This window comes from Lactuca sativa, chromosome 5, assembly GCF_002870075.4.
Source record: "Lactuca sativa cultivar Salinas chromosome 5, Lsat_Salinas_v11, whole genome shotgun sequence".
NCBI classification, from domain to species: domain Eukaryota; kingdom Viridiplantae; phylum Streptophyta; class Magnoliopsida; order Asterales; family Asteraceae; genus Lactuca; species Lactuca sativa.
Window position 1 is genome coordinate 322,403,069 of NC_056627.2, and position 25,949 is coordinate 322,429,017.

The 25,949-nt window shown below is 32.6% G+C and overlaps 4 protein-coding genes and 1 pseudogene across 4 annotated transcripts; all 5 read right to left on the reverse strand.

Annotated features, from left to right (window-relative positions):
* Positions 1-495: 495 nt before the first annotated feature.
* LOC128126110 (mannan endo-1,4-beta-mannosidase 4-like) lies at positions 496-2,440 on the reverse strand. Its single transcript, XM_052763848.1, has 5 exons — positions 2,126-2,440; positions 1,731-1,928; positions 1,487-1,609; positions 1,104-1,306; positions 496-892 (listed from the first exon to the last, which is right to left on the reverse strand). The coding sequence occupies exons 1-5, from the start codon at positions 2,438-2,440 to the stop codon at positions 496-498; spliced, it is 1,236 nt and encodes a 411-aa protein (XP_052619808.1).
* A 3,206-nt stretch (positions 2,441-5,646) lies between these two features.
* Positions 5,647-7,591, reverse strand: LOC128126111 (mannan endo-1,4-beta-mannosidase 4-like). Its single transcript, XM_052763849.1, has 5 exons — positions 7,277-7,591; positions 6,882-7,079; positions 6,638-6,760; positions 6,255-6,457; positions 5,647-6,043 (listed from the first exon to the last, which is right to left on the reverse strand). The coding sequence occupies exons 1-5, from the start codon at positions 7,589-7,591 to the stop codon at positions 5,647-5,649; spliced, it is 1,236 nt and encodes a 411-aa protein (XP_052619809.1).
* A 3,209-nt stretch (positions 7,592-10,800) lies between these two features.
* Positions 10,801-12,745, reverse strand: LOC128126112 (mannan endo-1,4-beta-mannosidase 4-like). The gene is made up of 5 exons (XM_052763850.1): positions 12,431-12,745; positions 12,036-12,233; positions 11,792-11,914; positions 11,409-11,611; positions 10,801-11,197 (listed from the first exon to the last, which is right to left on the reverse strand). The coding sequence occupies exons 1-5, from the start codon at positions 12,743-12,745 to the stop codon at positions 10,801-10,803; spliced, it is 1,236 nt and encodes a 411-aa protein (XP_052619810.1).
* A 3,205-nt stretch (positions 12,746-15,950) lies between these two features.
* LOC128126113 (mannan endo-1,4-beta-mannosidase 4-like) lies at positions 15,951-17,895 on the reverse strand. Its single transcript, XM_052763851.1, has 5 exons — positions 17,581-17,895; positions 17,186-17,383; positions 16,942-17,064; positions 16,559-16,761; positions 15,951-16,347 (listed from the first exon to the last, which is right to left on the reverse strand). Exons 1-5 carry the CDS (start codon positions 17,893-17,895, stop codon positions 15,951-15,953), a joined length of 1,236 nt encoding a protein of 411 aa, XP_052619811.1.
* A 3,207-nt stretch (positions 17,896-21,102) lies between these two features.
* Positions 21,103-23,048, reverse strand: LOC128126114 (mannan endo-1,4-beta-mannosidase 4-like; annotated as a pseudogene).
* Positions 23,049-25,949: the final 2,901 nt, after the last annotated feature.

Sequence of the window (25,949 nt, forward strand, 5' to 3'; positions counted from 1 at the left end):
GTGTAATACAAAATTTAGGTCAAAAATCTTGAGATTTAATGATATATCATGACCTATATCCCTTATCAACTAATATTAATATTCCTCTCGTCGATGATTTGCGATCAAAAAGTGGTTTGAATACATATAAAAGGATTCACATATGTTGACGTGACTTGTGTGTTCGATAGACAAAATATTTATAACATTAAGAAAAGATAGACAAAAGCTAAGAAAACACATAAAAATACCTTACATATATTACCATATTTATTGATAAAAAGGAAATGCATCAATTTTCCCACTTCGTCCAACAATACTGAGTTGAAGTTACCTGCGGTACAACATTACTAATAGGCTGCAACTATTTTGTTTCATGCAAAATGGTTGCTAACTCTATCTTTATTTTCATTTCACTATTTAAAACTTCACATTTTCTAAAGGTAAGTAACGCAGCAGAGAGAAATATCATTTTATCTCGAAAGGGATAATTATTTGTTCAGGAACCCAACATAGTTATTTTTCAACAGCAACGGGAGAGAACTCTAGGTTGGTTGAAGAGTTGAGTGATGAAATTCTTTGAGACTGCTTGGCAATTATTGCAGCAGTGGAGGGGTTTTGGTCCAAGACAACTTGGTACCCATCACCCCAGTTATCCATTCCTTCCGCCATGACTTGCCAAAAAGTTGTACCTGAACACGACCCCCGGTTTCTTGCACTTTCATAGGCCGTGTTGAATATCCCACCAAAGTACTCATCCCTTGCTTCTACGGTGTAACCTGAAGACCAAGAGGACTTGCCAAATTCTGCAATTAGTAAAGGTTTTCTCAAGATGGAATCACAATCCTCAATATGTGCATTAATCCATTTTTCAACAAATTTAGCTCGAGCTTCATCGCTAGCTCCCGGAACCCTAAGTCAAAAATCGAAATACCCACATATGTTTTTCAATAAAATTAAATAACATAAAATATTGTTTTAGTTATAAATAAGAAACATGCATTTCATGAAACATTTTTAGGATGCTAACTACGTTCGGGTGTTGGCTAGCGTGACATGCAAAGTATATATACGAACAAAAGCATTGTGATGGAGTTTATATGTCGGTATAGACTCGATCATACCATTGGTCGGGATACAGATGGATTGTAGCAAAATCCACATTGTTGACGCCGTTGTTTGTAATGAAGTCGGTCCCTACTTCATAGCCCGGATTGTTTTGCTTCTTTTCAGGCATTGATTCCCCATAAAACCCTTCAAGTCCGATTTCGAGAAGATGGTTCTTATCAATGGACTTTATTTCAGCTGCCATTTCTACTATCCATTCCTGCACAAAGAAGAGATACCGATGGTTATAGGTTATGCACCATATAGTTTCATAAAAAACCGGTTTCCTCTATGTACTCCTATCATTTGAAAGTAAAAGATTTCCTTCTTTCTAGATAACTGATTCGGGCATTTTCTCATATGAACAACTTAACCGTGAGAAAACAGAGAAAACAAGAACCTGTAGAAATTTCCCTGATAGATCAGACTGGCAGCGGGGTTCGTTCATTAGCTCCCATGCAAAGATGGTGGAATCATCCTTGTAGTCAACCCCGGTGATTGAGTTGCGTCTCGTAAGAATGGTCTGTAGCAAAACAGTATTTGCAACATGTTCAAATTTTCTGACAAAATGCACATACAGCTGTTGTAGAAAATTTTTGTGATATAATGGAAACATTGTTTCCCAAACATATATATATATATACCTTCAAATGATTCTTATAATATCCTTTAACTACAACGTTAGTAAAGAAATCATCATCACTATTCAAGTATTGTCCTCCATGATCCCTTGCCCACTGAACATATTGTTTTTTACCTCCAAAATCATCCCAGTTATTAACCAAGCTGAGAATCAAGTGAATCCCATACTTTTTCGCTTCTGATATCACAAAATCCAATCCCTGGAATGAAAAGGTGTAGATGGTTATCACAAGTAACATAAAACAGAGGTGTTAAAGTGTTTGTGATCTTGATTATTACTAACTTTTATTTCAATATGTCCGTGTCGATTTGTCGTATGGTTGATAAGAAATTACTTTTTAACGTTTACAGATCATGTTGAATAAAAAATAGAGGCTAAAATAATAGATAAAGTTACCTTAAACATGTCCTCATTGTAAAAACCGGGAGAGGTTTGCAGGGGTTTGTTGCCACCATCACTAAAAGCCCAAGTCCTAACCAGGTTCATTCCTATCTTGGAAGATTCTTGAAATGCATCTGTGACCTTCACCCTTGTAGATGGATCAGAAGCCATACACATTAACCAGTAGGCGTTAAAGCCATTAAAATACAACGGCTTTCCATTAACCATGAAATGATGTGTCCTTGTCTCCACAAAAGTATCGTTAATGGTTGACGGGTGGCATTTACCCTTGCAATCTCCTTTTAGAACTGCATTTCCTTTTCCTGGCATGGTTAAAAAATCGCTAATCTTTAATAGTGGATATATGAAATAGGAAAGTTAGTAACCAATGTTTAGAGTAATGGATGGAAAGTAGTGTGTTTTCTCTTGTCCGCTTAGCTCGTCGGGAATTTATATCGCATGTCTTGTTACCAATCTAGTTGGAAGTGGGGACATCATCATATTTATTATATAACTTAACGATACATATGCATCATCATTCATAAGGAATGACAAGCGACTTTGCGATGCCCATGCACGGTGCCATACTTTTGGTTGTAAGACACACAAACATTTGTTACTCCAAATGAAAAAGCAAAAGGAAAAATGATACTGCTTTTTCAAATACTGTTGCAGGTATGTTATGTTTGGATACTAGATCCTTGTGCATAATATGCCATTAAAAGATTAGCTTTTAGTCGAGTTCCAAACATAAAAAATATGTTGACCAAACGAATTGTATTTAGAGATTCGAAGATGGTACTAGATTCTTTTCAAATACTATAATATTTTGTTACTCCATACATTAGAGACCACATGTGCTTGAAAAATAAATATATAAAAATAAAAAACAAAAAGCCCAAAATAAACGCACAAGTGGTTGCTTGTGCATGAAAAACTAGGTACATTTTGATTATTTATTTATTTATTTCTCCACTCCTCCAAACCATTTTGTTGTTTTTTCGGGTTCCTTTTTTCATACGTTGAAATCTAGCATGTGACTTTCTTACGTTTACGCATCACCATTCATGGGACATTTGGTTTCCTTATTTGACTTTTTTAACGTCATATAGCAAATATATATATTAAATTTTATGTTCAGTTTTCCTGTTGATAGTTTTTATCACGTGTATTCTCCAAATGGAATTTGTATCAAAGTAGATGTTATGTATGTTGCACACATCACTTTTGCATGTGAATTTATATTGATGATCATGTAGTTAATGTAATAACAAGTGGTTGAGTAGCATGACATATAGCAAGTGGATGTATTGTAATCTAAACATAACTCGCTTTGCTTGTGTACGAGGTGTTCTCTGTTATAATAAAACAACGGATGTTTGGGGTTCCAAAACCTATCATAATAGGCAATGTAACTGCTTAGAAGGAAATTCGATGGATCTTAAACCAATACTTTTAGAAGACTAGCGAGGAAACACTCCCTTATCATTTTTTATGTGTTCGTGCATCGATACTAAGTAGTGTGTGATTACTCATTAATTAAAGTTTATTGAGACTACACTTGTACACATTACATATATTATAAATCTTTGGTGATAAATGCTAGATGTTTATAAAAATGACCCTCACCTTATATTAATTAATTTAATCGATATTATTGTTAATTATAAAGAAAATTATGAAAATTATAAATATAAAATTAAACAAACAATTGTTAGGTTTAAGACTGCATGCCTAAGATAAACATTGCACCAGAATGTCTACCCAATATTGATAAAGTATATTTGAAAGGTATGACTAAAAAGTTTACAGTCGCTTGAGGGCCTAAGGCTTACAATGCACCAAAATTTATTCCCAATATTGATAAAGGATATTTCAAAGATACGACTAAACCTTAAGTTTATAGTTGCTGATATAACCTTGCGATCGAAAATAAAGCAGGAATTTTTGAACTCCAATTAATTTGAGTTCCCTATTATATAATCTTGTAGACAAATGAGAAATAATCAGTTTAGTTCTTCTACGAGCCCAGTTGTATTAATCAATGATTTTACTTATTATATTGAGATAACAACCTCATAATTGGAAAGGTTTCATGAAAAATCATCATCACAATTCTGAGTTTGCTGACATAAATATTCATATTATAGATTACAATAAAAGTAACATTTCTGCCAAGACCCTAATATATGTGTATTAATAATGATTTATGTATTTGTTTAAAAAAATTGGATTTTAGATTACCAAGAAATAACATTTGTGCCAAGACACCAATATATGTGTTAATTACTCCTTAAGACTATATTTTCTTCACCGGCATACGTAACTTAATCATTTATCTTCTTTATTAGGAGTTTGATGTCAAAAATAACTTAAATAGTTTTGAATTGATCTTCTTTTGTTTGTTAAAACTTAGGTAATATTGTTTAAAATATGAATTAGTATTCTACAAATTATATTGAAATAGGTTTAGTGGCATATTAACAAGATGTTTTTTTTTTTTTTTTGGTTTAAATCACTTGGAAAAAGTCATCCAATAGCTTTGTAGATTCCCCCCTGTCTTCTCTCACACACAGACACACACATACACATACACACACACATTTCGGTCGGTATTAAGTAATGGTTTGTTTAAGTATCACAACTCCCACAAACATAATTTTAATTCAAAATAAAGATCTAAAGGCATAATAATCATTGGTATATCATGACTTATATCCTTTGTCAAGCAATATTAATAGGATAAGTATGCATTTCATGCAGAAAAGTCTAATTATTTTGAGATTTTTTTTGATAAAGTCCTAAATCTTTTTTTTAATAGAATAAACCTGATTGTTTAATATTTTGCCCAAATTAAGGAAAAAGTTTTTTTAATTGGGAAAGACAGATTATATGATTTTCCCAAAATAACGAGACTTTTTTGTTCAAAAAAATAAAGATTTATGAATTTATCAAAAAAAAATTCCAAAATAATGAGACTTTTTAGTATAAAACTCGGGAAAATATTTGTTCATTTAAGTATCACCACCCCAAAGGCACAAGTGTAATACAAAATTTAGGTAAAAAATCTTGAGATTTAATGATATATCATGACCTATATCCCTTATCAACTAATATTAATATTCCTCTCGTCGATGATTTGCGATCAAAAAGTGGTTTGAATACATATAAAAGGATTCACATATGTTGACGTGACTTGTGTGTTCGATAGACAAAATATTTATAACATTAAGAAAAGATAGACAAAAGCTAAGAAAACACATAAAAATACCTTACATATATTACCATATTTATTGATAAAAAGGAAATGCATCAATTTTCCCACTTCGTCCAACAATACTGAGTTGAAGTTACCCGCGGTACAACATTACTAATAGGCTGCAACTATTTTGTTTCATGCAAAATGGTTGCTAACTCTATCTTTATTTTCATTTCACTATTTAAAACTTCACATTTTCTAAAGGTAAGTAACGCAGCAGAGAGAAATATCATTTTATCTCGAAAGGGATAATTATTTGTTCAGGAACCCAACATAGTTATTTTTCAACAGCAACGGGAGAGAACTCTAGGTTGGTTGAAGAGTTGAGTGATGAAATTCTTTGAGACTGCTTGGCAATTATTGCAGCAGTGGAGGGGTTTTGGTCCAAGACAACTTGGTACCCATCACCCCAGTTATCCATTCCTTCCGCCATGACTTGCCAAAAAGTTGTACCTGAACACGACCCCCGGTTTCTTGCACTTTCATAGGCCGTGTTGAATATCCCACCAAAGTACTCATCCCTTGCTTCTACGGTGTAACCTAAAGACCAAGAGGACTTGCCAAATTCTGCAATCAGTAAAGGTTTTCTCAAGATGGAATCACAATCCTCAATATGTGCATTAATCCATTTTTCAACAAATTTAGCTCGAGCTTCATCGCTAGCTCCCGGAACCCTAAGTCAAAAATCGAAATACCCACATATGTTATTCAATAAAATTAAATAACATAAAATATTGTTTTAGTTATAAATAAGAAACATGCATTTCATGAAACATTTTTAGGATGCTAACTACGTTCGGGTTTTGGCTAGCGTGACATGCAAAGTATATATACGAACAAAAGCATTGTGATGGAGTTTATATGTCGGTATAGACTCGATCATACCATTGGTCGGGATACAGATGGATTGTAGCAAAATCCACATTGTTGACGCCGTTGTTTGTAATGAAGTCGGTCCCTACTTCATAGCCCGGATTGTTTTGCTTCTTTTCAGGCATTGATTCCCCATAAAACCCTTCAAGTCCGATTTCGAGAAGATGGTTCTTATCAATGGACTTTATTTCAGCTGCCATTTCTACTATCCATTCCTGCACAAAGAAGAGATACCGATGGTTATAGGTTATGCACCATATAGTTTCATAAAAAACCGGTTTCCTCTATGTACTCCTATCATTTGAAAGTGAAAGATTTCCTTCTTTCTAGATAACTGATTTGGGCATTTTCTCATATGAACAACTTAACCGTGAGAAAACAGAGAAAACAAGAACCTGTAGAAATTTCCCTGATAGATCAGACTGGCAGCGGGGTTCGTTCATTAGCTCCCATGCAAAGATGGTGGAATCATCCTTGTAGTCAACCCCGGTGATTGAGTTGCGTCTCGTAAGAATGGTCTGTAGCAAAACAGTATTTGCAACATGTTCAAATTTTCTGACAAAATGCCCATACAGCTGTTGTAGAAAATTTTTGTGATATAATGGAAACATTGTTTCCCAAACATATATATATATATACCTTCAAATGATTCTTATAATATCCTTTAACTACAACGTTAGTAAAGAAATCATCATCACTATTCAAGTATTGTCCTCCATGATCCCTTGCCCACTGAACATATTGTTTTTTACCTCCAAAATCATCCCAGTTATTAACCAAGCTGAGAATCAAGTGAATCCCATACTTTTTCGCTTCTGATATCACAAAATCCAATCCCTGGAATGAAAAGGTGTAGATGGTTATCACAAGTAACATAAAACAGAGGTGTTAAAGTGTTTGTGATCTTGATTATTACTAACTTTTATTTCAATATGTCCGTGTCGATTTGTCGTATGGTTGATAAGAAATTACTTTTTAACGTTTACAGATCATGTTGAATAAAAAATAGAGGCTAAAATAATAGATAAAGTTACCTTAAACATGTCCTCATTGTAAAAACCGGGAGAGGTTTGCAGGGGTTTGTTGCCACCATCACTAAAAGCCCAAGTCCTAACCAGGTTCATTCCTATCTTGGAAGATTCTTGAAATGCATCTGTGACCTTCACCCTTGTAGATGGATCAGAAGCCATACACATTAACCAGTAGGCGTTAAAGCCATTAAAATACAACGGCTTTCCATTAACCATGAAATGATGTGTCCTTGTCTCCACAAAAGTATCGTTAATGGTTGACGGGTGGCATTTACCCTTGCAATCTCCTTTTAGAACTGCATTTCCTTTTCCTGGCATGGTTAAAAAATCGCTAATCTTTAATAGTGGATATATGAAATAGGAAAGTTAGTAACCAATGTTTAGAGTAATGGATGGAAAGTAGTGTGTTTTCTCTTGTCCGCTTAGCTCGTCGGGAATTTATATCGCATGTCTTGTTACCAATCTAGTTGGAAGTGGGGACATCATCATATTTATTATATAACTTAACGATACATATGCATCATCATTCATAAGGAATGACAAGCGACTTTGCGATGCCCATGCACGGTGCCATACTTTTGGTTGTAAGACACACAAACATTTGTTACTCCAAATGAAAAAGCAAAAGGAAAAATGATACTGCTTTTTCAAATACTGTTGCAGGTATGTTATGTTTGGATACTAGATCCTTGTGCATAATATGCCATTAAAAGATTAGCTTTTAGTCGAGTTCCAAACATAAAAAATATGTTGACCAAACGAATTGTATTTAGAGATTCGAAGATGGTACTAGATTCTTTTCAAATACTATAATATTTTGTTACTCCATACATTAGAGACCACATGTGCTTGAAAAATAAATATATAAAAATAAAAAACAAAAAGCCCAAAATAAACGCACAAGTGGTTGCTTGTGCATGAAAAACTAGGTACATTTTGATTATTTATTTATTTATTTCTCCACTCCTCCAAACCATTTTGTTGTTTTTTCGGGTTCCTTTTTTCATACGTTGAAATCTAGCATGTGACTTTCTTACGTTTACGCATCACCATTCATGGGACATTTGGTTTCCTTATTTGACTTTTTTAACGTCATATAGCAAATATATATATTAAATTTTATGTTCAGTTTTCCTGTTGATAGTTTTTATCACGTGTATTCTCCAAATGGAATTTGTATCAAAGTAGATGTTATGTATGTTGCACACATCACTTTTGCATGTGAATTTATATTGATGATCATGTAGTTAATGTAATAACAAGTGGTTGAGTAGCATGACATATAGCAAGTGGATGTATTGTAATCTAAACATAACTCGCTTTGCTTGTGTACGAGGTGTTCTCTGTTATAATAAAACAACGGATGTTTGGGGTTCCAAAACCTATCATAATAGGCAATGTAACTGCTTAGAAGGAAATTCGATGGATCTTAAACCAATACTTTTAGAAGACTAGCGAGGAAACACTCCCTTATCATTTTTTATGTGTTCGTGCATCGATACTAAGTAGTGTGTGATTACTCATTAATTAAAGTTTATTGAGACTACACTTGTACACATTACATATATTATAAATCTTTGGTGATAAATGCTAGATGTTTATAAAAATGACCCTCACCTTATATTAATTAATTTAATCGATATTATTGTTAATTATAAAGAAAATTATGAAAATTATAAATATAAAATTAAACAAACAATTGTTAGGTTTAAGACTGCATGCCTAAGATAAACATTGCACCAGAATGTCTACCCAATATTGATAAAGTATATTTGAAAGGTATGACTAAAAAGTTTACAGTCGCTTGAGGGCCTAAGGCTTACAATGCACCAAAATTTATTCCCAATATTGATAAAGGATATTTCAAAGGTACGACTAAACCTTAAGTTTATAGTTGCTGATATAACCTTGCGATCGAAAATAAAGCAGGAATTTTTGAACTCCAATTAATTTGAGTTCCCTATTATATAATCTTGTAGACAAATGAGAAATAATCAGTTTAGTTCTTCTACGAGCCCAGTTGTATTAATCAATGATTTTACTTATTATATTGAGATAACAACCTCATAATTGGAAAGGTTTCATGAAAAATCATCATCACAATTCTGAGTTTGCTGACATAAATATTCATATTATAGATTACAATAAAAGTAACATTTCTGCCAAGACCCTAATATATGTGTATTAATAATGATTTATGTATTTGTTTAAAAAAATTGGATTTTAGATTACCAAGAAATAACATTTGCGCCAAGACACCAATATATGTGTTAATTACTCCTTAAGACTATATTTTCTTCACCGGCATACGTAACTTAATCATTTATCTTCTTTATTAGGAGTTTGATGTCAAAAATAACTTAAATAGTTTTGAATTGATCTTCTTTTGTTTGTTAAAACTTAGGTAATATTGTTTAAAATATGAATTAGTATTCTACAAATTATATTGAAATAGGTTTAGTGGCATATTAACAAGATGTTTTTTTTTTTTTTTTTTTGGTTTAAATCACTTGGAAAAAGTCATCCAATAGCTTTGTAGATTCCCCCCTGTCTCCTCTCACACACAGACACACACATACACATACACACACACATTTCGGTCGGTATTAAGTAATGGTTTGTTTAAGTATCACAACTCCCACAAACATAATTTTAATTCAAAATAAAGATCTAAAGGCATAATAATCATTGGTATATCATGACTTATATCCTTTGTCAAGCAATATTAATAGGATAAGTATGCATTTCATGCAGAAAAGTCTAATTATTTTGAGATTTTTTTTGATAAAGTCCTAAATCTTTTTTTTAATAGAATAAACCTGAGGGTTTAATATTTTGCCCAAATTAAGGAAAAAGTTTTTTTAATTGGGAAAGACAGATTATATGATTTTCCCAAAATAACGAGACTTTTTTGTTCAAAAAAATAAAGATTTATGAATTTATCAAAAAAAAATTCCAAAATAATGAGACTTTTTAGTATAAAACTCGGGAAAATATTTGTTCATTTAAGTATCACCACCCCAAAGGCACAAGTGTAATACAAAATTTAGGTAAAAAATCTTGAGATTTAATGATATATCATGACCTATATCCCTTATCAACTAATATTAATATTCCTCTCGTCGATGATTTGCGATCAAAAAGTGGTTTGAATACATATAAAAGGATTCACATATGTTGACGTGACTTGTGTGTTCGATAGACAAAATATTTATAACATTAAGAAAAGATAGACAAAAGCTAAGAAAACACATAAAAATACCTTACATATATTACCATATTTATTGATAAAAAGGAAATGCATCAATTTTCCCACTTCGTCCAACAATACTGAGTTGAAGTTACCCGCGGTACAACATTACTAATAGGCTGCAACTATTTTGTTTCATGCAAAATGGTTGCTAACTCTATCTTTATTTTCATTTCACTATTTAAAACTTCACATTTTCTAAAGGTAAGTAACGCAGCAGAGAGAAATATCATTTTATCTCGAAAGGGATAATTATTTGTTCAGGAACCCAACATAGTTATTTTTCAACAGCAACGGGAGAGAACTCTAGGTTGGTTGAAGAGTTGAGTGATGAAATTCTTTGAGACTGCTTGGCAATTATTGCAGCAGTGAAGGGGTTTTGGTCCAAGACAACTTGGTACCCATCACCCCAGTTATCCATTCCTTCCGCCATGACTTGCCAAAAAGTTGTACCTGAACACGACCCCCGGTTTCTTGCACTTTCATAGGCCGTGTTGAATATCCCACCAAAGTACTCATCCCTTGCTTCTACGGTGTAACCTAAAGACCAAGAGGACTTGCCAAATTCTGCAATCAGTAAAGGTTTTCTCAAGATGGAATCACAATCCTCAATATGTGCATTAATCCATTTTTCAACAAATTTAGCTCGAGCTTCATCGCTAGCTCCCGGAACCCTAAGTCAAAAATCGAAATACCCACATATGTTATTCAATAAAATTAAATAACATAAAATATTGTTTTAGTTATAAATAAGAAACATGCATTTCATGAAACATTTTTAGGATGCTAACTACGTTCGGGTGTTGGCTAGCGTGACATGCAAAGTATATATACGAACAAAAGCATTGTGATGGAGTTTATATGTCGGTATAGACTCGATCATACCATTGGTCGGGATACAGATGGATTGTAGCAAAATCCACATTGTTGACGCCGTTGTTTGTAATGAAGTCGGTCCCTACTTCATAGCCCGGATTGTTTTGCTTCTTTTCAGGCATTGATTCCCCATAAAACCCTTCAAGTCCGATTTCGAGAAGATGGTTCTTATCAATGGACTTTATTTCAGCTGCCATTTCTACTATCCATTCCTGCACAAAGAAGAGATACCGATGGTTATAGGTTATGCACCATATAGTTTCATAAAAAACCGGTTTCCTCTATGTACTCCTATCATTTGAAAGTAAAAGATTTCCTTCTTTCTAGATAACTGATTCGGGCATTTTCTCATATGAACAACTTAACCGTGAGAAAACAGAGAAAACAAGAACCTGTAGAAATTTCCCTGATAGATCAGACTGGCAGCGGGGTTCGTTCATTAGCTCCCATGCAAAGATGGTGGAATCATCCTTGTAGTCAACCCCGGTGATTGAGTTGCGTCTCGTAAGAATGGTCTGTAGCAAAACAGTATTTGCAACATGTTCAAATTTTCTGACAAAATGCACATACAGCTGTTGTAGAAAATTTTTGTGATATAATGGAAACATTGTTTCCCAAACATATATATATATATACCTTCAAATGATTCTTATAATATCCTTTAACTACAACGTTAGTAAAGAAATCATCATCACTATTCAAGTATTGTCCTCCATGATCCCTTGCCCACTGAACATATTGTTTTTTACCTCCAAAATCATCCCAGTTATTAACCAAGCTGAGAATCAAGTGAATCCCATACTTTTTCGCTTCTGATATCACAAAATCCAATCCCTGGAATGAAAAGGTGTAGATGGTTATCACAAGTAACATAAAACAGAGGTGTTAAAGTGTTTGTGATCTTGATTATTACTAACTTTTATTTCAATATGTCCGTGTCGATTTGTCGTATGGTTGATAAGAAATTACTTTTTAACGTTTACAGATCATGTTGAATAAAAAATAGAGGCTAAAATAATAGATAAAGTTACCTTAAACATGTCCTCATTGTAAAAACCGGGAGAGGTTTGCAGGGGTTTGTTGCCACCATCACTAAAAGCCCAAGTCCTAACCAGGTTCATTCCTATCTTGGAAGATTCTTGAAATGCATCTGTGACCTTCACCCTTGTAGATGGATCAGAAGCCATACACATTAACCAGTAGGCGTTAAAGCCATTAAAATACAACGGCTTTCCATTAACCATGAAATGATGTGTCCTTGTCTCCACAAAAGTATCGTTAATGGTTGACGGGTGGCATTTACCCTTGCAATCTCCTTTTAGAACTGCATTTCCTTTTCCTGGCATGGTTAAAAAATCGCTAATCTTTAATAGTGGATATATGAAATAGGAAAGTTAGTAACCAATGTTTAGAGTAATGGATGGAAAGTAGTGTGTTTTCTCTTGTCCGCTTAGCTCGTCGGGAATTTATATCGCATGTCTTGTTACCAATCTAGTTGGAAGTGGGGACATCATCATATTTATTATATAACTTAACGATACATATGCATCATCATTCATAAGGAATGACAAGCGACTTTGCGATGCCCATGCACGGTGCCATACTTTTGGTTGTAAGACACACAAACATTTGTTACTCCAAATGAAAAAGCAAAAGGAAAAATGATACTGCTTTTTCAAATACTGTTGCAGGTATGTTATGTTTGGATACTAGATCCTTGTGCATAATATGCCATTAAAAGATTAGCTTTTAGTCGAGTTCCAAACATAAAAAATATGTTGACCAAACGAATTGTATTTAGAGATTCGAAGATGGTACTAGATTCTTTTCAAATACTATAATATTTTGTTACTCCATACATTAGAGACCACATGTGCTTGAAAAATAAATATATAAAAATAAAAAACAAAAAGCCCAAAATAAACGCACAAGTGGTTGCTTGTGCATGAAAAACTAGGTACATTTTGATTATTTATTTATTTATTTCTCCACTCCTCCAAACCATTTTGTTGTTTTTTCGGGTTCCTTTTTTCATACGTTGAAATCTAGCATGTGACTTTCTTACGTTTACGCATCACCATTCATGGGACATTTGGTTTCCTTATTTGACTTTTTTAACGTCATATAGCAAATATATATATTAAATTTTATGTTCAGTTTTCCTGTTGATAGTTTTTATCACGTGTATTCTCCAAATGGAATTTGTATCAAAGTAGATGTTATGTATGTTGCACACATCACTTTTGCATGTGAATTTATATTGATGATCATGTAGTTAATGTAATAACAAGTGGTTGAGTAGCATGACATATAGCAAGTGGATGTATTGTAATCTAAACATAACTCGCTTTGCTTGTGTACGAGGTGTTCTCTGTTATAATAAAACAACGGATGTTTGGGGTTCCAAAACCTATCATAATAGGCAATGTAACTGCTTAGAAGGAAATTCGATGGATCTTAAACCAATACTTTTAGAAGACTAGCGAGGAAACACTCCCTTATCATTTTTTATGTGTTCGTGCATCGATACTAAGTAGTGTGTGATTACTCATTAATTAAAGTTTATTGAGACTACACTTGTACACATTACATATATTATAAATCTTTGGTGATAAATGCTAGATGTTTATAAAAATGACCCTCACCTTATATTAATTAATTTAATCGATATTATTGTTAATTATAAAGAAAATTATGAAAATTATAAATATAAAATTAAACAAACAATTGTTAGGTTTAAGACTGCATGCCTAAGATAAACATTGCACCAGAATGTCTACCCAATATTGATAAAGTATATTTGAAAGGTATGACTAAAAAGTTTACAGTCGCTTGAGGGCCTAAGGCTTACAATGCACCAAAATTTATTCCCAATATTGATAAAGGATATTTCAAAGGTACGACTAAACCTTAAGTTTATAGTTGCTGATATAACCTTGCGATCGAAAATAAAGCAGGAATTTTTGAACTCCAATTAATTTGAGTTCCCTATTATATAATCTTGTAGACAAATGAGAAATAATCAGTTTAGTTCTTCTACGAGCCCAGTTGTATTAATCAATGATTTTACTTATTATATTGAGATAACAACCTCATAATTGGAAAGGTTTCATGAAAAATCATCATCACAATTCTGAGTTTGCTGACATAAATATTCATATTATAGATTACAATAAAAGTAACATTTCTGCCAAGACCCTAATATATGTGTATTAATAATGATTTATGTATTTGTTTAAAAAAATTGGATTTTAGATTACCAAGAAATAACATTTGTGCCAAGACACCAATATATGTGTTAATTACTCCTTAAGACTATATTTTCTTCACCGGCATACGTAACTTAATCATTTATCTTCTTTATTAGGAGTTTGATGTCAAAAATAACTTAAATAGTTTTGAATTGATCTTCTTTTGTTTGTTAAAACTTAGGTAATATTGTTTAAAATATGAATTAGTATTCTACAAATTATATTGAAATAGGTTTAGTGGCATATTAACAAGATGTTTTTTTTTTTTTTTGGTTTAAATCACTTGGAAAAAGTCATCCAATAGCTTTGTAGATTCCCCCCTGTCTCCTCTCACACACAGACACACACATACACATACACACACACATTTCGGTCGGTATTAAGTAATGGTTTGTTTAAGTATCACAACTCCCACAAACATAATTTTAATTCAAAATAAAGATCTAAAGGCATAATAATCATTGGTATATCATGACTTATATCCTTTGTCAAGCAATATTAATAGGATAAGTATGCATTTCATGCAGAAAAGTCTAATTATTTTGAGATTTTTTTTGATAAAGTCCTAAATCTTTTTTTTAATAGAATAAACCTGATTGTTTAATATTTTGCCCAAATTAAGGAAAAAGTTTTTTTAATTCGGAAAGACAGATTATATGATTTTCCCAAAATAACGAGACTTTTTTGTTCAAAAAATAAAAAATTTATGAATTTATCAAAACAAAATTCCAAAATAATGAGACTTTTTAGTATAAAACTCGGGAAAATATTTGTTCATTTAAGTATCACCACCCCAAAGGCACAAGTGTAATACAAAATTTAGGTAAAAAATCTTGAGATTTAATGATATATCATGACCTATATCCCTTATCAACTAATATTAATATTCCTCTCGTCGATGATTTGCGATGAAAAAGTGGTTTGAATACATATAAAAGGATTCACATATGTTGACGTGACTTGTGTGTTCGATAGACAAAATATTTATAACATTAAGAAAAGATAGACAAAAGCTAAGAAAACACATAAAAATACCTTACATATATTACCATATTTATTGATAAAAAGGAAATGCATCAATTTTCCCACTTCGTCCAACAATACTGAGTTGAAGTTACCCGCGGTACAACATTACTAATAGGCTGCAACTATTTTGTTTCATGCAAAATGGTTGCTAACTCTATCTTTATTTTCATTTCACTATTTAAAACTTCACATTTTCTAAAGGTAAGTAACGCAGCAGAGAGAAATATCATTTTATCTCGAAAGGGATAATTATTTGTTCAGGAACCCAACATAGTTATTTTTCAACAGCAACGGGAGAGAACTCTAGGTTGGTTGAAGAGTTGAGTGATGAAATTCTTTGAGACTGCTTGGCAATTATTGCAGCAGTGGAGGGGTTTTGGTCCAAGACAACTTGGTACCCATCACCCCAGTTATCCATTCCTTCCGCCATGACTTGCCAAAAAGTTGTACCTGAACACGACCCCCGGTTTCTTGCACTTTCATAGGCCGTGTTGAATATCCCACCAAAGTACTCATCCCTTGCTTCTACGGTGTAACCTGAAGACCAAGAGGACTTGCCAAATTCTGCAATCAGTAAAGGTTTTCTCAAGATGGAATCACAATCCTCAATATGTGCATTAATCCATTTTTCAACAAATTTAGCTCGAGCTTCATCGCTAGCTCCCGGAACCCTAAGTCAAAAATCGAAATACCCACATATGTTATTCAATAAAATTAAATAACATAAAATATTGTTTTAGTTATAAATAAGAAACATGCATTTCATGAAACATTTTTAGGATGCTAACTACGTTCGGGTGTTGGCTAGCGTGACATGCAAAGTATATATACGAACAAAAGCATTGTGATGGAGTTTATATGTCGGTATAGACTCGATCATACCATTGGTCGGGATACAGATGGATTGTAGCAAAATCCACATTGTTGACGCCGTTGTTTGTAATGAAGTCGGTCCCTACTTCATAGCCCGGATTGTTTTGCTTCTTTTCAGGCATTGATTCCCCATAAAACCCTTCAAGTCCGATTTCGAGAAGATGGTTCTTATCAATGGACTTTATTTCAGCTGCCATTTCTACTATCCATTCCTGCACAAAGAAGAGATACCGATGGTTATAGGTTATGCACCATATAGTTTCATAAAAAACCGGTTTCCTCTATGTACTCCTATCATTTGAAAGTGAAAGATTTCCTTCTTTCTAGATAACTGATTTGGGCATTTTCTCATATGAACAACTTAACCGTGAGAAAACAGAGAAAACAAGAACCTGTAGAAATTTCCCTGATAGATCAGACTGGCAGCGGGGTTCGTTCATTAGCTCCCATGCAAAGATGGTGGAATCATCCTTGTAGTCAACCCCGGTGATTGAGTTGCGTCTCGTAAGAATGGTCTGTAGCAAAACAGTATTTGCAACATGTTCAAATTTTCTGACAAAATGCCCATACAGCTGTTGTAGAAAATTTTTGTGATATAATGGAAACATTGTTTCCCAAACATATATATATATATACCTTCAAATGATTCTTATAATATCCTTTAACTACAACGTTAGTAAAGAAATCATCATCACTATTCAAGTATTGTCCTCCATGATCCCTTGCCCACTGAACATATTGTTTTTTACCTCCAAAATCATCCCAGTTATTAACCAAGCTGAGAATCAAGTGAATCCCATACTTTTTCGCTTCTGATATCACAAAATCCAATCCCTGGAATGAAAAGGTGTAGATGGTTATCACAAGTAACATAAAACAGAGGTGTTAAAGTGTTTGTGATCTTGATTATTACTAACTTTTATTTCAATATGTCCGTGTCGATTTGTCGTATGGTTGATAAGAAATTACTTTTTAACGTTTACAGATCATGTTGAATAAAAAATAGAGGCTAAAATAATAGATAAAGTTACCTTAAACATGTCCTCATTGTAAAAACCGGGAGAGGTTTGCAGGGGTTTGTTGCCACCATCACTAAAAGCCCAAGTCCTAACCAGGTTCATTCCTATCTTGGAAGATTCTTGAAATGCATCTGTGACCTTCACCCTTGTAGATGGATCAGAAGCCATACACATTAACCAGTAGGCGTTAAAGCCATTAAAATACAACGGCTTTCCATTAACCAAGAAATGATGTGTCCTTGTCTCCACAAAACTATCGTTAATGGTTGACGGGTGGCATTTACCCTTGCAATCTCCTTTTAGAACTGCATTTCCTTTTCCTGGCATGGTTAAAAAATCGCTAATCTTTAATAGTGGATATATGAAATAGGAAAGTTAGTAACCAATGTTTAGAGTAATGGATGGAAAGTAGTGTGTTTTCTCTTGTCCGCTTAGCTCGTCGGGAATTTATATCGCATGTCTTGTTACCAATCTAGTTGGAAGTGGGGACATCATCATATTTATTATATAACTTAACGATACATATGCATCATCATTCATAAGGAATGACAAGCGACTTTGCGATGCCCATGCACGGTGCCATACTTTTGGTTGTAAGACACACAAACATTTGTTACTCCAAATGAAAAAGCAAAAGGAAAAATGATACTGCTTTTTCAAATACTGTTGCAGGTATGTTATGTTTGGATACTAGATCCTTGTGCATAATATGCCATTAAAAGATTAGCTTTTAGTCGAGTTCCAAACATAAAAAATATGTTGACCAAACGAATTGTATTTAGAGATTCGAAGATGGTACTAGATTCTTTTCAAATACTATAATATTTTGTTACTCCATACATTAGAGACCACATGTGCTTGAAAAATAAATATATAAAAATAAAAAACAAAAAGCCCAAAATAAACGCACAAGTGGTTGCTTGTGCATGAAAAACTAGGTACATTTTGATTATTTATTTATTTATTTCTCCACTCCTCCAAACCATTTTGTTGTTTTTTCGGGTTCCTTTTTTCATACGTTGAAATCTAGCATGTGACTTTCTTACGTTTACGCATCACCATTCATGGGACATTTGGTTTCCTTATTTGACTTTTTTAACGTCATATAGCAAATATATATATTAAATTTTATGTTCAGTTTTCCTGTTGATAGTTTTTATCACGTGTATTCTCCAAATGGAATTTGTATCAAAGTAGATGTTATGTATGTTGCACACATCACTTTTGCATGTGAATTTATATTGATGATCATGTAGTTAATGTAATAACAAGTGGTTGAGTAGCATGACATATAGCAAGTGGATGTATTGTAATCTAAACATAACTCGCTTTGCTTGTGTACGAGGTGTTCTCTGTTATAATAAAACAACGGATGTTTGGGGTTCCAAAACCTATCATAATAGGCAATGTAACTGCTTAGAAGGAAATTCGATGGATCTTAAACCAATACTTTTAGAAGACTAGCGAGGAAACACTCCCTTATCATTTTTTATGTGTTCGTGCATCGATACTAAGTAGTGTGTGATTACTCATTAATTAAAGTTTATTGAGACTACACTTGTACACATTACATATATTATAAATCTTTGGTGATAAATGCTAGATGTTTATAAAAATGACCCTCACCTTATATTAATTAATTTAATCGATATTATTGTTAATTATAAAGAAAATTATGAAAATTATAAATATAAAATTAAACAAACAATTGTTAGGTTTAAGACTGCATGCCTAAGATAAACATTGCACCAGAATGTCTACCCAATATTGATAAAGTATATTTGAAAGGTATGACTAAAAAGTTTACAGTCGCTTGAGGGCCTAAGGCTTACAATGCACCAAAATTTATTCCCAATATTGATAAAGGATATTTCAAAGGTACGACTAAACCTTAAGTTTATAGTTGCTGATATAACCTTGCGATCGAAAATAAAGCAGGAATTTTTGAACTCCAATTAATTTGAGTTCCCTATTATATAATCTTGTAGACAAATGAGAAATAATCAGTTTAGTTCTTCTACGAGCCCAGTTGTATTAATCAATGATTTTACTTATTATATTGAGATAACAACCTCATAATTGGAAAGGTTTCATGAAAAATCATCATCACAATTCTGAGTTTGCTGACATAAATATTCATATTATAGATTACAATAAAAGTAACATTTCTGCCAAGACCCTAATATATGTGTATTAATAATGATTTATGTATTTGTTTAAAAAAATTGGATTTTAGATTACCAAGAAATAACATTTGTGCCAAGACACCAATATATGTGTTAATTACTCCTTAAGACTATATTTTCTTCACCGGCATACGTAACTTAATCATTTATCTTCTTTATTAGGAGTTTGATGTCAAAAATAACTTAAATAGTTTTGAATTGATCTTCTTTTGTTTGTTAAAACTTAGGTAATATTGTTTAAAATATGAATTAGTATTCTACAAATTATATTGAAATAGGTTTAGTGGCATATTAACAAGATGTTTTTTTTTTTTTTTTTGGTTTAAATCACTTGGAAAAAGTCATCCAATAGCTTTGTAGATTCCCCCCTGTCTCCTCTCACACACAGACACACACATACACATACACACACACATTTCGGTCGGTATTAAGTAATGGTTTGTTTAAGTATCACAACTCCCACAAACATAATTTTAATTCAAAATAAAGATCTAAAGGCATAATAATCATTGGTATATCATGACTTATATCCTTTGTCAAGCAATATTAATAGGATAAGTATGCATTTCATGCAGAAAAGTCTAATTATTTTGAGATTTTTTTTGATAAAGTCCTAAATCTTTTTTTTAATAGAATAAACCTGATGGTTTAATATTTTGCCCAAATTAAGGAAAAAGTTTTTTTAATTGGGAAAGACAGATTATATGATTTTCCCAAAATAACGAGACTTTTTTGTTCAAAAAAATAAAGATTTATGAATTTATCAAAAAAAAATTCCAAAATAATGAGACTTTTTAGTATAAAACTCGGGAAAATATTTGTTCATTTAAGTATCACCACCCCAAAGGCACAAGTGTAATACAAAATTTAGGTAAAAAATCTTGAGATTTAATGATATATCATGACCTATATCCCTTATCAACTAATATTAATATTCCTCTCGTCGATGATTTGCGATCAAAAAGTGGTTTGAATACATATAAAAGGATTCACATATGTTGACGTGACTTGTGTGTTCGATAGACAAAATATTTATAACATTAAGAAAAGATAGACAAAAGCTAAGAAAACACATAAAAGTACCTTACATATATTACCATATTTATTGATAAAAAGGAAATGCATCAATTTTCCCACTTCGTCCAACAATACTGAGTTGAAGTTACCCGCGGTACAACATTACTAATAGGCTGCAACTATTTTGTTTCATGCAAAATGGTTGCTAACTCTATCTTTATTTTCATTTCACTATTTAAAACTTCACATTTTCTAAAGGTAAGTAACGCAGCAGAGAGAAATATCATTTTATCTCGAAAGGGATAATTATTTGTTCAGGAACCCAACATAGTTATTTTTCAACAGCAACGGGAGAGAACTCTAGGTTGGTTGAAGAGTCGAGTGATGAAATTCTTTGAGACTGCTTGGCAATTATTGCAGCAGTGGAGGGGTTTTGGTCCAAGACAACTTGGTACCCATCACCCCAGTTATCCATTCCTTCCGCCATGACTTGCCAAAAAGTTGTACCTGAACACGACCCCCGGTTTCTTGCACTTTCATAGGCCGTGTTGAATATCCCACCAAAGTACTCATCCCTTGCTTCTACGGTGTAACCTAAAGACCAAGAGGACTTGCCAAATTCTGCAATCAGTAAAGGTTTTCTCAAGATGGAATCACAATCCTCAATATGTGCATTAATCCATTTTTCAACAAATTTAGCTCGAGCTTCATCGCTAGCTCCCGGAACCCTAAGTCAAAAATCGAAATACCCACATATGTTATTCAATAAAATTAAATAACATAAAATATTGTTTTAGTTATAAATAAGAAACATGCATTTCATGAAACATTTTTAGGATGCTAACTACGTTCGGGTGTTGGCTAGCGTGACATGCAAAGTATATATACGAACAAAAGCATTGTGATGGAGTTTATATGTCGGTATAGACTCGATCATACCATTGGTCGGGATACAGATGGATTGTAGCAAAATCCACATTGTTGACGCCGTTGTTTGTAATGAAGTCGGTCCCTACTTCATAGCCCGGATTGTTTTGCTTCTTTTCAGGCATTGATTCCCCATAAAACCCTTCAAGTCCGATTTCGAGAAGATGGTTCTTATCAATGGACTTTATTTCAGCTGCCATTTCTACTATCCATTCCTGCACAAAGAAGAGATACCGATGGTTATAGGTTATGCACCATATAGTTTCATAAAAAACCGGTTTCCTCTATGTACTCCTATCATTTGAAAGTGAAAGATTTCCTTCTTTCTAGATAACTGATTCGGGCATTTTCTCATATGAACAACTTAACCGTGAGAAAACAGAGAAAACAAGAACCTGTAGAAATTTCCCTGATAGATCAGACTGGCAGCGGGGTTCGTTCATTAGCTCCCAGCAAAGATGGTGGAATCATCCTTGTAGTCAACCCCGGTGATTGAGTTGCGTCTCGTAAGAATGGTCTGTAGCAAAACAGTATTTGCAACATGTTCAAATTTTCTGACAAAATGCCCATACAGCTGTTGTAGAAAATTTTTGTGATATAATGGAAACATTGTTTCCCAAACATATATATATATATATACCTTCAAATGATTCTTATAATATCCTTTAACTACAACGTTAGTAAAGAAATCATCATCACTATTCAAGTATTGTCCTCCATGATCCCTTGCCCACTGAACATATTGTTTTTTACCTCCAAAATCATCCCAGTTATTAACCAAGCTGAGAATCAAGTGAATCCCATACTTTTTCGCTTCTGATATCACAAAATCCAATCCCTGGAATGAAAAGGTGTAGATGGTTATCACAAGTAACATAAAAGAGAGGTGTTAAAGTGTTTGTGATCTTGATTATTACTAACTTTTATTTCAATATGTCCGTGTCGATTTGTCGTATGGTTGATAAGAAATTACTTTTTAACGTTTACAGATCATGTTGAATAAAAAATAGAGGCTAAAATAATAGATAAAGTTACCTTAAACATGTCCTCATTGTAAAAACCGGGAGAGGTTTGCAGGGGTTTGTTGCCACCATCACTAAAAGCCCAAGTCCTAACCAGGTTCATTCCTATCTTGGAAGATTCTTGAAATGCATCTGTGACCTTCACCCTTGTAGATGGATCAGAAGCCATACACATTAACCAGTAGGCGTTAAAGCCATTAAAATACAACGGCTTTCCATTAACCATGAAATGATGTGTCCTTGTCTCCACAAAACTATCGTTAATGGTTGACGGGTGGCATTTACCCTTGCAATCTCCTTTTAGAACTGCATTTCCTTTTCCTGGCATGGTTAAAAAATCGCTAATCTTTAATAGTGGATATATGAAATAGGAAAGTTAGTAACCAATGTTTAGAGTAATGGATGGAAAGTAGTGTGTTTTCTCTTGTCCGCTTAGCTCGTCGGGAATTTATATCGCATGTCTTGTTACCAATCTAGTTGGAAGTGGGGACATCATCATATTTATTATATAACTTAACGATACATATGCATCATCATTCATAAGGAATGACAAGCGACTTTGCGATGCCCATGCACGGTGCCATACTTTTGGTTGTAAGACACACAAACATTTGTTACTCCAAATGAAAAAGCAAAAGGAAAAATGATACTGCTTTTTCAAATACTGTTGCAGGTATGTTATGTTTGGATACTAGATCCTTGTGCATAATATGCCATTAAAAGATTAGCTTTTAGTCGAGTTCCAAACATAAAAAATATGTTGACCAAACGAATTGTATTTAGAGATTCGAAGATGGTACTAGATTCTTTTCAAATACTATAATATTTTGTTACTCCATACATTAGAGACCACATGTGCTTGAAAAATAAATATATAAAAATAAAAAACAAAAAGCCCAAAATAAACGCACAAGTGGTTGCTTGTGCATGAAAAACTAGGTACATTTTGATTATTTATTTATTTATTTCTCCACTCCTCCAAACCATTTTGTTGTTTTTTCGGGTTCCTTTTTTCATACGTTGAAATCTAGCATGTGACTTTCTTACGTTTACGCATCACCATTCATGGGACATTTGGTTTCCTTATTTGACTTTTTTAACGTCATATAGCAAATATATATATTAAATTTTATGTTCAGTTTTCCTGTTGATAGTTTTTATCACGTGTATTCTCCAAATGGAATTTGTATCAAAGTAGATGTTATGTATGTTGCACACATCACTTTTGCATGTGAATTTATATTGATGATCATGTAGTTAATGTAATAACAAGTGGTTGAGTAGCATGACATATAGCAAGTGGATGTATTGTAATCTAAACATAACTCGCTTTGCTTGTGTACGAGGTGTTCTCTGTTATAATAAAACAACGGATGTTTGGGGTTCCAAAACCTATCATAATAGGCAATGTAACTGCTTAGAAGGAAATTCGATGGATCTTAAACCAATACTTTTAGAAGACTAGCGAGGAAACACTCCCTTATCATTTTTTATGTGTTCGTGCATCGATACTAAGTAGTGTGTGATTACTCATTAATTAAAGTTTATTGAGACTACACTTGTACACATTACATATATTATAAATCTTTGGTGATAAATGCTAGATGTTTATAAAAATGACCCTCACCTTATATTAATTAATTTAATCGATATTATTGTTAATTATAAAGAAAATTATGAAAATTATAAATATAAAATTAAACAAACAATTGTTAGGTTTAAGACTGCATGCCTAAGATAAACATTGCACCAGAATGTCTACCCAATATTGATAAAGTATATTTGAAAGGTATGACTAAAAAGTTTACAGTCGCTTGAGGGCCTAAGGCTTACAATGCACCAAAATTTATTCCCAATATTGATAAAGGATATTTCAAAGGTACGACTAAACCTTAAGTTTATAGTTGCTGATATAACCTTGCGATCGAAAATAAAGCAGGAATTTTTGAACTCCAATTAATTTGAGTTCCCTATTATATAATCTTGTAGACAAATGAGAAATAATCAGTTTAGTTCTTCTACGAGCCCAGTTGTATTAATCAATGATTTTACTTATTATATTGAGATAACAACCTCATAATTGGAAAGGTTTCATGAAAAATCATCATCACAATTCTGAGTTTGCTGACATAAATATTCATATTATAGATTACAATAAAAGTAACATTTCTGCCAAGACCCTAATATATGTGTATTAATAATGATTTATGTATTTGTTTAAAAAAATTGGATTTTAGATTACCAAGAAATAACATTTGTGCCAAGACACCAATATATGTGTTAATTACTCCTTAAGACTATATTTTCTTCACCGGCATACGTAACTTAATCATTTATCTTCTTTATTAGGAGTTTGATGTCAAAAATAACTTAAATAGTTTTGAATTGATCTTCTTTTGTTTGTTAAAACTTAGGTAATATTGTTTAAAATATGAATTAGTATTCTACAAATTATATTGAAATAGGTTTAGTGGCATATTAACAAGATGTTTTTTTTTTTTTTTTTTGGTTTAAATCACTTGGAAAAAGTCATCCAATAGCTTTGTAGATTCCCCCCTGTCTCCTCTCACACACAGACACACACATACACATACACACACACATTTCGGTCGGTATTAAGTAATGGTTTGTTTAAGTATCACAACTCCCACAAACATAATTTTAATTCAAAATAAAGATCTAAAGGCATAATAATCATTGGTATATCATGACTTATATCCTTTGTCAAGCAATATTAATAGGATAAGTATGCATTTCATGCAGAAAAGTCTAATTATTTTGAGATTTTTTTTGATAAAGTCCTAAATCTTTTTTTTAATAGAATAAACCTGATGGTTTAATATTTTGCCCAAATTAAGGAAAAAGTTTTTTTAATTGGGAAAGACAGATTATATGATTTTCCCAAAATAACGAGACTTTTTTGTTCAAAAAAATAAAGATTTATGAATTTATCAAAAAAAAATTCCAAAATAATGAGACTTTTTAGTATAAAACTCGGGAAAATATTTGTTCATTTAAGTATCACCACCCCAAAGGCACAAGTGTAATACAAAATTTAGGTAAAAAATCTTGAGATTTAATGATATATCATGACCTATATCCCTTATCAACTAATATTAATATTCCTCTCGTCGATGATTTGCGATCAAAAAGTGGTTTGAATACATATAAAAGGATTCACATATGTTGACGTGACTTGTGTGTTCGATAGACAAAATATTTATAACAT